The 10,902-nt window shown below is 32.6% G+C and overlaps 1 protein-coding gene across 1 annotated transcript; it reads left to right on the top strand.

Moving 5' to 3' along the window:
• Positions 1 to 5,227: 5,227 nt before the first annotated feature.
• LOC112751353 (uncharacterized) lies at positions 5,228 to 10,679 on the top strand. The gene is made up of 3 exons (XM_025800453.3): positions 5,228 to 5,404; positions 9,011 to 9,302; positions 10,415 to 10,679. Exons 2-3 carry the CDS (start codon positions 9,135 to 9,137, stop codon positions 10,460 to 10,462), a joined length of 216 nt encoding a protein of 71 aa, XP_025656238.1. The 5' UTR covers positions 5,228 to 5,404; positions 9,011 to 9,134; the 3' UTR covers positions 10,463 to 10,679.
• Positions 10,680 to 10,902: the final 223 nt, after the last annotated feature.

The following is a 10,902-nucleotide window of genomic DNA, read 5'->3' as shown; positions in this document are numbered from 1 at the left end:
TAATTACACATTTTTTAAATTCGAGAACCGAATTAATAATTTGTTCTCATTATTTTAAATTTAAAATTCAAACTGAATAGAGAGAGATTTGTTTAGTTAGTGTTCTGAAGAAACAAAAAAGAAGGAAGACGAAGGAACTCAATCTCAGACCAAACAAATATATTAAATATTTATTATTGTTATGGTTTGTCGAAAAATCATAAATTCATAATAAATAAATTAAAGTAAACTCTCACTTCCAAAACATTTAAATTTTACCAAAAACAAGATGTTTGGTTTTTCGTAGTTTTAATTTAATTTAATTTTTTATTATTCACATACAAAATTAAAAAAAATATTTAACTTAAAATTATTAAATTTTAAAATTAAAAGTTTTTTTGAAGTAAATTTTAGAAAACTTTACGTAGAAGTTTGATTTTTAAATTAATTAAGATGTTCGCAAACTGAATATAATTTGTTTTGAAAAAAAATAATAATTAAAAATTTTAAATTATAAAATTTGAAATTTGGATATGATATAAACGGATCTAATCCAAATTATAGTTGCTTGAATCAAATAGGACTCAAAATTAATTTTAAATTAATATAATGTAAATGACAATCTCTTTAATAAAATTATATTAGATTGAAAAATAAAAATCAAATTAAAACAATACAAATTATAATAAATTATTGTTATATATATATAATCACAGGGAATAAGTAATAGAATAAAAAATATAAATAATTTAAAATATACACAAATATAAATATAAAAATTTAATTTTCTTGTTTAAGAAAAGCATCAATTTGGTTATGACTTTGTGAAATGTCAAACTTAGTTCGTAGAGTGAAAAAAAGAATCTAAAGATGAGATTTTCATTAATTACTGTACAAAAATTTAAGTATCACAACCAAATGTAGTGGTGATCTGCTAAATCCATGGCAACAACTAGTTGAATTAGTTGGTGTTTATTGATTTTTATTTAATTTATTTTTATGAATTAATTTCAAATATTATATTGGCATCAGTTAATAGGTGTCTACAGTAATTGTTAGGTACTAAGGACATTTAACTATTTACATCAATATTTTATTAATAGATATAAGATAGAAGTTTGATACTAACTAAAAAAAGCTATATTTTAAATAGGGGTGTACATGATTCGATTCCATTGAAAATTCGATTCGAACCTAAATATTTTAAAAATTAATTTGGTATAGTTTCATCAGGTTTATAAATTGTATAAAGTTTTTGTTTTGGGATTACCTGAAACAGTGATTTGCGCCTGAACGTCTAATTTTTTTTGGAGGCGTCGCTGTTCGAGTTTCTCGCGAGAAAATGGAAGTGGTACCTGCAAAAAAAACTCTGATACTTAAGCAAGAACTTTAAGTAGATTTTAGTATATTGAGACTTATATATATTTGAGAGTGTCAGTGTATTTATAACAAAATAGATAATGATTTTTTTTGAAGTAGTTCTAACTTTATTGGTTGGTTGATAGCCGTTGGAGTTTATTGGAATTTATCTTATAAATGAGATAGAGATAGTAGGAGAGATTTAAGGGAGTAGTTATTCGGATAAGTAGGGCTTGACCTCCCTTGTCGTACCGGACCCTGACTTTATGTTTTGGGGACATGGTATGAATAGGTCTCAAAAATAAACCAGTTATTATTTAAGGTCGGATCTAGATCTAGGCGAATTCGATTTTACCCGATCCCATATACACCTTGAGTAGTTAAGTGAACTAAAAAGGTATATATGTTTTAGGTAAAGTACGATATTGGTCTCCTACGTTTAGACGTAATCCTATTTTAGTTCTTAAAGTTTAAATATTTGAATTCAAAAAAGTTTCATTTAACTTTAATATAGTTCCATCGTGTGGTCAAAATTAATAATTAACAAATGTCCTACATGACAGCAATATAAAAACAAGGTTGAAAATCTGTAGTACAAGCTCCAGAAATACAAAATTAAGGATTTGGATCCTCTAAAGTTTGAATTTCACTTTAGAGAGTAAAGTGTGATCTCTCACCATTGATTTCATAGGTGGGACCAATAATAAATATGAAAGAGAAACTATTCAAGGGGAGAAGATCACACTTTATTCTCTAAAGTGAAATTCAAACTTTAGAAGATCCAAATCCCAAAATTAACCATAGATGCATCAATACATTTATTTATCATTTTTCTTACAATTTAAATGAAATATTTTCTATAGAACTAAAGAGAATACTAAATAAATGTATTGATGCATCTACGGTTGATTTTGTGTCTTTGGAACTTGTACTTGTTTTCCAGATGACCTTGTTTTTGTACTGCTGTCATATAGGACATTCCGTTAATTATTTAACTTTGACCTCACGATATTGAAACTAAATAAAACTTTTTTAGATTCAAATAGGACACTTTAAACCTTAATGACCAAAATAGGATTACGCCCAAATTTAGGGGACCAATTTAGTACTTTACCCTATGTTTTAAATTAATTTCAATATTATGTTATATTAATTATAAGCTTATTGTTTTATTTTTAATCATACTTGTTGAATTAAAAAATAGACCAAAGAAGTATAAAATTAAAATTTATGGACAAATTCAATTCATAAATATTAAGTACTAAACTTTAAATCCTAATAATATGAAGGATTTATTTATGGGTAAAACACTTATATAAACCAAAAGTAACCTAATATTACATGAATCACCCAAAATAAAAAACGTTATTTGAATGTCTTTATGCATATATTTATGTAAATCGAATTAATGTGTATCGCATTCCATGGAGCACTATATTTAAACATAAATCGAATTCGTATAATTCGAATTAGCTATTGTAACACTAAATCGAATCTAGTTGATTCGATTTACATTGCACATATATAGTAAATTGAATCAACTTGATTCGATTTACTATCTGTACAGATTATTGACATTTACTACTTTTAAGTTAATTATTTATTTATTTTATATTAACTTTAAAACATAAATGTCAATAACAAAATACTCCATTTGAATTTAATATAAAAAAAATAGAAATTTAGCTTCTTTGTTTTAGTTCAAATTCCAGAAAAATCTACATCTTTATAAACTTATAAATTCAAAACGGACTTATAAACTATTTCTAAAAATTTTAAAAATGATCATTTGACTCATTAACATCTAAAGAATCATTAACGAGACTTTTGATGTTGAAAAAAATATAAAGTATAGCCCTCCAAGGTGCCATAGAAATTAAAAATTGGATTTTTTCTTAACAGATAGTTATGCATTATAAAGTGACCAACTATATTTATACAATATGTAAATTAAAAAATAATTAAAATGACTAACTACATTATAAAATGACTAACTATATTTACATATTGATATATCAATATTATATCAATATATAAATTGATATAATATTTTAATTATAATTTATTTGATATAATATTTTAATCATTATAATATAGTTGGTCAATTTTTTTTTTAAACAAAGAAAGCTCAACACACTAAAGTGGAGCAGCAAACAAACAGACTCACAAAGCAAATCCAAGTATAACGGTTATCAATCCCTTATCTTCTCTGGTATTGCCATCAACAACCAAGAGCTTCATTATCAACCTACTCCTTAGAGCTCAAAAACGTCCTTTCTTGTATAACCTCAACCTCAACACTTACTTCTTTATTCTTAAAAACTCTGTCATTACGTTCTCAGCAGATATTCCAAATCACTGCAAAGAATCTAACCCCCCTCAACCCCCGAATATTCCAACAGCTAAAAATCATTTAAAAACGTTTTTACTCACCTTATTGTGATTTTTAGGCTGACTCCTTCGTGCTTTTTCTTTTTGTTTCGCCATCTTTCTCTTCACCGCTAGTTCTTCATTCTGCGCTTACAAAATTGCCATAATATCCACTTCTTCGTCATATAACATAGCTCCCCGAATCCATTGCCAAAGTCCAAGTGTCCTCATTTTCCTTTAGCTGATCTTGTTCCGTTATGCTGACCTCCTCTATACCGTTCCGTCGCTTTGCCTCTGTATCGGATCTAGCATTAGCCGCAAACCTTCTCTCTCCATTAGCAACATCTTGTATATCTGCAACTATACATGTGACCAGTTCCGAAGCTCTTTGAACCCTACCCACTTGTGCCAGGATCCCCGAACCATTTTCACAAGAGAGACAGACCTCCTCATCTCCTTTCGGTTCCTTCGGCTCCGGTGTCCTTGTTGCCGCACCCAGGATTGTCACCCCCTCCAGCCGCGACGCCACCGTACCTCCATCAACAACATCACCGCTCGTTGGATCGCCGCACCCTGGATCAGCCATGGATCCTCAAACAGAAGCCGCCAAAGGTTTCTGTTCGAGTGGCTCATCCGTCCCCGTAGCGCCAGCATGAGAACCAGGAGTTGCTGGGTGGCCTCGCACGTCCCGCATAAGCGGCGCCCTATCGCGCAGGCTTTCTCTTTCAGGTTTCTTTGTGACCCGCGACCCTCTAGCCTGCCCCGATTCAGCTCCCACCAAACCCACCCTATCCACATTGTGTAACTCGTCAACCTCTTAGCCCAACATCCAGCCCATTTCAGCCCCTTCCTCATTCTCCCACTCCACTTGCTGGATCCCACTAGACCGAGGCCCATGTTTCATTCTTTTTAGTATTGGGCCACTTACCCCCAAGCCCAATTCACACCCACCAACCTTACATAAATTAGACGTGCACTTAAAAGAGTAGCCCGTTTGTTGGAAGTCACAATTCCTTGTATCCTCATGAACAACCCCACCTCCACACACGTCAAAAACTTGCTTCTCTTCGACCCCACCTCCTCATTCAAGTCATATCCCCTATAATCCTCCTTTCCATTTTTCTCGGTGTAGCTAACAGAATCAATCATCTTAAATGTATTATTCAAATTTGAATAATTCAAATTTAAATCATTCAAAAACATCTCCTGAATGACCATTCTATCCTCCTCATCATCGATCACCTTTGTATCCAAAACCATCAGGTCAGTCCCCGGATCCCACGGTACTGTCCCCTTCGTCAGGCTACTACCACCAGAACCAGACATTCCGACCACAGTACAATCAACTTGGCCTCACATCGTGCTTTTTATATCACATACATCAAAACCTACCTCTTTCACAAAGATATCAAAACTACTAATACCAACCGAGATGTGAACCCAATCACTAATGACGTAAAAAATGCATGTATCAACTTGAACCCGTCCAGTTCTAAGAGATGATCCTACTTTTGTGTCTACCTCACACATAACCACGTCTCCCCAAAGTCCTCCTATGGTTTTAAACGTTTCTGATGACCAGACATGTAAAGGCACCCCATAGCACTCCAACCAAACTCTTCGAGTCTCACACCATTCGGACTCCTCCCACCTCCTGACCTTATGAAAAAATTGCAACATCCTATCCAGTTTAAAGGTAAACATCTCGGTTGCATGCTTTGCAGTATCAAAAGTCACTAACACTTTGCAAGCACCTATTTCTCTTACTTCTACAACTTGAGGCATATTTTTGCAAATTGTCATTTTCAACGATTAGAGGTCTGCAGGTTTCAAAGTACTTCCTACTAAGCTCCGCACTAACCAATTCATATTCTCTTCCGCTATTGACACTTCAACCCTTTTCGTCCGTCCACTCCCATGTTGGTCAGCTACTTGCGTATCATTCTTCGTCACTTCCACCTCTTGTACGATCACCACCTCTTTCGCACTAACAGATTTCTTAGGTTCCTCCTCATGTTGAACTCTCGGCTCCACATGCATCGGACGCTCCTTCCCCTGTGGAAGCCTTCTAAATTTAGCTTCTCCTGCTGATACTATCTTACCTTGTAGTCTCATATGATTCATCTCCGAAATAGCCTTCAGAGTGCTTCCTTTCATCGTGTAACGTACAAAAGCAAAGAGATAGATCCTTCCATTTTTACGTTTACGGGAAAGATAAATGTCGTTAATTCTTCCCGTCCTGCCGAACAAGTAATATAATTCCCTCTTCGAAATATTCTCCGGTAGATTATCCACAAACACAGAGAAATATTCATTTTTCAAGCGATGGTATTCTTCTCGATTCCAAACCTTAGGATCTTTCGTGCACGGTTAAAGAACCCTAAACCTGCCCCACCCAGTGGTTCCCCCCTCTCATCCTCTCATTCTCTCATCCTCTCATAACCATTATCCTTTCAGGAGTAGTTAGCTTGTTATTTTGGTACTGATAAATTTATTAAGCAAACCCGGCTAGCTAAGGTTTAGGGCATTGCTCTGAATTGTATTGTAGTTGATCGATCCCAAATGAATCAATTGATAGGATTTAAACCTGAGAACTTTGAGGTGGAGAGGGGAGATATGCCATGTGAACTAAGGCTCATTGGTATATAGTTGGTCATTTTAATTATTTCTCAATTTACATATTTTATAAATATAGTTGATCATTTTAATTTGTATAACTATCTGTTACTTCTGATTGTAAAAAAATTCAAGTTTTAACTCTTATGCCACCTTGGAGGGTTATACTTTATATTAACTTTTTCAATATCAAAAGACCCGGTAATGATTCTTTAGATGCTAATGAGTCAAACGATAATTTTTAATAAATTTTTAGAAATCTTTTATTGTTCTATTTTAAATTTATAAGTTTATAAAAATATAGATTTTTTGGAATTTGAACTAAAACACAAAAGTTAAATTTTTATTCTTATTCATTTTATTTTTTTTTAATATTTTATTTGGATTCAAAGGGTTATGTTTTATAGTTAATATAAAATAAATAAACAATTAACTTTATTCGATTTACTATATATGCCGTATAGTAGTAAATTGAATCAACTAGATTCGATTTAGTGTCACGATAGCTAATTCGAATTATATGAATTCGATTTATATTTAAATGTAGTGCTCCATGTAATTTGATACACATTAATTTGATTTACTACTAAAATATGTAAATCGAATTCAGTAAATTCAATTTACATAAATATATGCATGAAGACATTTAAATAACGTTTTTTGTTTTAGATGATTGATGTAATATTAGGTTACTTTTGGTTTATATAAGTATTTTACCTTTTATTTATTATGTGTCTTTGGACACAAATTAAATTTATAAAATTAAAATTTTTTTACTAAAAATATAAAAAATTTAAATTTTTAATATGTTTATTTTGTATTTATTAAATAAAAATATTTAAATTTTTTCTACTAATGATAAATTTATCTTGTATGTTAAGACACATAAATCATATATTAGCTAAGTCCTAATAAAAAACTAAAATTTTGACTCAAAATATTAGTTAATATTAATAAAAATTATTAGTCTTTTAACATTTTTGATGTCGTATTAAGGTGTTAAGCATCTCTAAATGATGCTGTTTTTTCTCCTATAATGCTAAATTTTGTGTTCATTTTACAGTCAAACAAAATTATTATTATTATTATTGAATTTAGTTAATATATATTTTAAGAATATATGATAAATTTATCATTAATAAAAAATTTTAATTTTTTATTTAATAAATAAAAATAAATATATATAAAAATTTTAATTTTTTATATTTTTAATAAAAAATTATTATTATTATTATTATTATTATTATTATTATTATTATTATTATTATTATTATTATTATACCATGGCACATTAATTTTGTCACCCGAAGACCAAAGCAGTGGTACCAACAATACATTAATTTCTGATACACATGGCTCAATAAATTAACACTGGTACCACCAAGGGCAAGTCCCATTGTAAATTTGTAATGGTTGAGGGCGTTGAGATCTACAAACCAAAAGATAAACCTATTCCCGGTGCATTCCCGATCCTTTTGCATAGAATCCATTTCTCTTCACTCTTCAGCTCTGCCTTTCATGTACTCTCTTTAAATCCTATTTATGTTTTCTTTTAATTTTTATTTTTTTAAAAAATGGTTGCTAAAAAGCTATCTCCTATCATAGACTCCAAAAATGACCAAAAAAAAAAAAAAACTAAAATCCTATAAAATAGACCATAAATTTAATATTTTTATCTAAAATTGCCTAGGTTATGTTTTTAACAAAAATGTTATTTTTTTACCAAAAAGAATAAAAAATTTAAAATAAACAAACTAGTCTATTTAACCCAATAAACTTTATTAACAGAGTCTAGACTTGTAAATATTTGAAATATAGTTAACAATTTATTTTATTCAGAGACTTTTATATATATAGTATTTTTTAGTCTGATAAGACAATAATTTATTTAAAAACTGATCACTAATTAATAAACTATTATATACATAAAATAAAATTTAAGCCTCTAACAAAAGACTAATAAATTAATTATTAGACGGACACCAATTAGTTACGAACTTAAATAGTTACTTAGATCTTTTATTAAATGTTTTAAAATAGTTATTATTTTTTTGTCAAGGACAAGGCCGGATTAAACCGACCCGACCTGGAAACAACCCAAACCCACAGTTCAAACAGTACCCCTTCCCTCTCGCTACTCTCTGAAGAACCAAAATAAGCTTAGAGACTCGCAACAATACCGATTGACACACTACTTCTACGATGAGGCTTCGTCTGCTCGGGAGGAAGGAAGCTCCGCCGGTGACGCTGCAGAGAGGACGCTAACTACCCCGGGGCCAAGCTTCTCCGCCTCGCACGGCTAAGATCTGGGATTTCGCGGATTCAAAGCCCACGAACAGCGACGGGTACCGCAGCGGAACTGGGATGTTGCGGCGAGGCTGGGTTGCGGCGCTCCGGCAGCAACGCCGGCGAGAAGAAACTGGCAAGCGTCGCTGCAGATTGGAGCTGTTACCTTCCTGGGTTCCAAAGGCACAGAAGCCCAATTTTTCCTCCCGTAAAATTTTTCCAATTTGAGGTGGGATATTGATGGGCCAGTTGGGGGCTTGGGGCTAATTTGATCTTGCATTTTAAAATATAATTTTTTTTGGGTCATGGCCAGGGCCAGTTACTTAATTCTTTGGATGAAGGTACAGTTTGGCCCATCCCGAGACAAGTTGGGCTTGATGGGCCTTCATGTATTATACAGGCCCATTTAGAGTGAAGTTAGCTGGTAAGTGCGACAGTAACAAGAAGGTGAGCGAGCAGACTGAGACGAGGAGAAAGAAGAGAAGAGAAGAGAGAGAAAGAAGAGAAGAGGAAGGGAAGCGAAAATGGCTGGAGGAATGGAAGCACACAAGAACAAGCACATAGAGGATTGGGGCGCCGCTAGGGAGAATCTCGAGTTGAATTTCCGCTGGACCCGCCGCAACTTCGCTCTCGTCGGAATCTTCGGCATCGCCATTCCCATCCTCGTCTACAAAGGCATCGTCCGTGAATTTGTAAGTTCCTTATGTTTTCGTCATTCAATCCAGTCGATTGTTCATCGTTTTGTTGATTTTCCTGGTAGATCTCGCTAGAATCCCCTTCAAATATTGCTCATTATTGTCTGTTAGTACGTTTTGATTACAGAAATGTTGAAGTGTGTATTGTTAGGGTTCATGATCCGTGACTGACATTCAATCATTTGGTCAAGAATCTTAAACTATTTGTGATTGGATGATAGGGCAAAATATTTTATGCTTACTGCGTGTTGAAGTTATTATCGGGATAACTTAGTGCCTCCTTAGGATCTAACTTTGTGCTTAGAAGAATTATGGATGTGGTTTGTGTGGTTGCAGGGATGATTACTCTGTTATCGCAATGTGTGAACTTTAGTTGGTTAATTTGAAAGGTATTTGAGGAATTGGGGATTTTATTCTAGCTTTAGGTTTAGAAAGGGGTTAGATTGAGGAAACTTGACTTCATAAATGGCTTTGTACAACTGCATTTCGAGGATTTAGAATCTGTCTAATGTGCAAGCCTTGCTTGGGATTGAGTGTTTTGGATGAGAATTGGCTTGAATTGGTTTCCTTCCCCTTCTCTTGTTTTTTTATTTTAGTGTGGGTGTAATGTCAGCAACTTAGCATAGCTGCATAGGATTTTTATCATTATTGGATTTAGGGTGATTATGGGTGTTTGGGCAATACATAATACTTAATAGTGAGTAAATGAGTTTCAGCCTTGCTGAAGCGGATGGAAAATTGTGTATTAAGAATTTAAGATTTGGAGTTATGGTTTCAATGTATCTAAACTGTGATATTGAAGTTTGAGATGCGAATTTCGGTGCTTGGTAGTTGGTATCATAAAGCTAAACTGAAAAATAAAAAAGATAACAAAAAAAAAAAAAGGAAATGTTCTTAGCATTAGTCTTCATGGGTTTCACAGAACCAATTGATTTCTGTTACTGGATTCTTGTCCTTTGGCCTTAATGCTTGGTTTACGTGTTTGATTCTTCTGTTGTAAATTTGTAATGCATATTAATTTTAGGACATATACCGTGTGACTGGTAACTTTGTACATATCATGTACGATATCCTTTGCATTTAAGTGGATCAATTTTTCATGCTTACAGCATATGCAAGATGAAGATAACGGCAGACCGTACAGGAAGTTCATGTGAAAATGTGGACGATGCTTCGAAATAATTTGAGGGTTTTAAATGTTAGACCTTAATGAGGCTACAACATATGCTTTTTATATAACTCGTAAAGGGTTGTGGTAAATACTGTAGACCTATCAAACTATTTTATGTTTGGCTGTTTTAATTGAGATTCGTGTTACGTTGTTAACTTGTTAATGTGGTTGAAAATCAATAAAATCTATTTTCAACGAGAAAAGGCACTTGATAAAAGGGCTTTTTACCATATTTGTTGTAGGTTAAATGCAATGATATTGGACTAAAAAGTTTAGATCATTGTTTGGATATTCAGTTACGGATGAGTCTTGATTCTTGTAGGACGTTTTTCATTGCTTGGAAAAGGGCATAGTTGTTGGCCTGTTCATAATTTTGGCTATGAAAAGTAATATAGTTTTTGCTTCATTCTTATGTTGCCAAACCCC

Source organism: Arachis hypogaea, chromosome 15, assembly GCF_003086295.3.
Source record: "Arachis hypogaea cultivar Tifrunner chromosome 15, arahy.Tifrunner.gnm2.J5K5, whole genome shotgun sequence".
Taxonomy (NCBI): Eukaryota; Viridiplantae; Streptophyta; class Magnoliopsida; order Fabales; family Fabaceae; genus Arachis; species Arachis hypogaea.
This window is presented reverse-complemented; position numbering and strand designations above follow the sequence as displayed.

Excerpts from the sequence above, each read along its gene's own strand:
- LOC112751353 (XM_025800453.3), top strand. The coding sequence starts at position 9,135 with ATGGCTGGAGGAATGGAAGCACACAAGAACAAGCACATAGAGGATTGG. Across the intron at positions 9,303-10,414 it reads AAGGCATCGTCCGTGAATTT|CATATGCAAGATGAAGATAA; the intron begins GTAAGTTCCTTA and ends TCATGCTTACAG.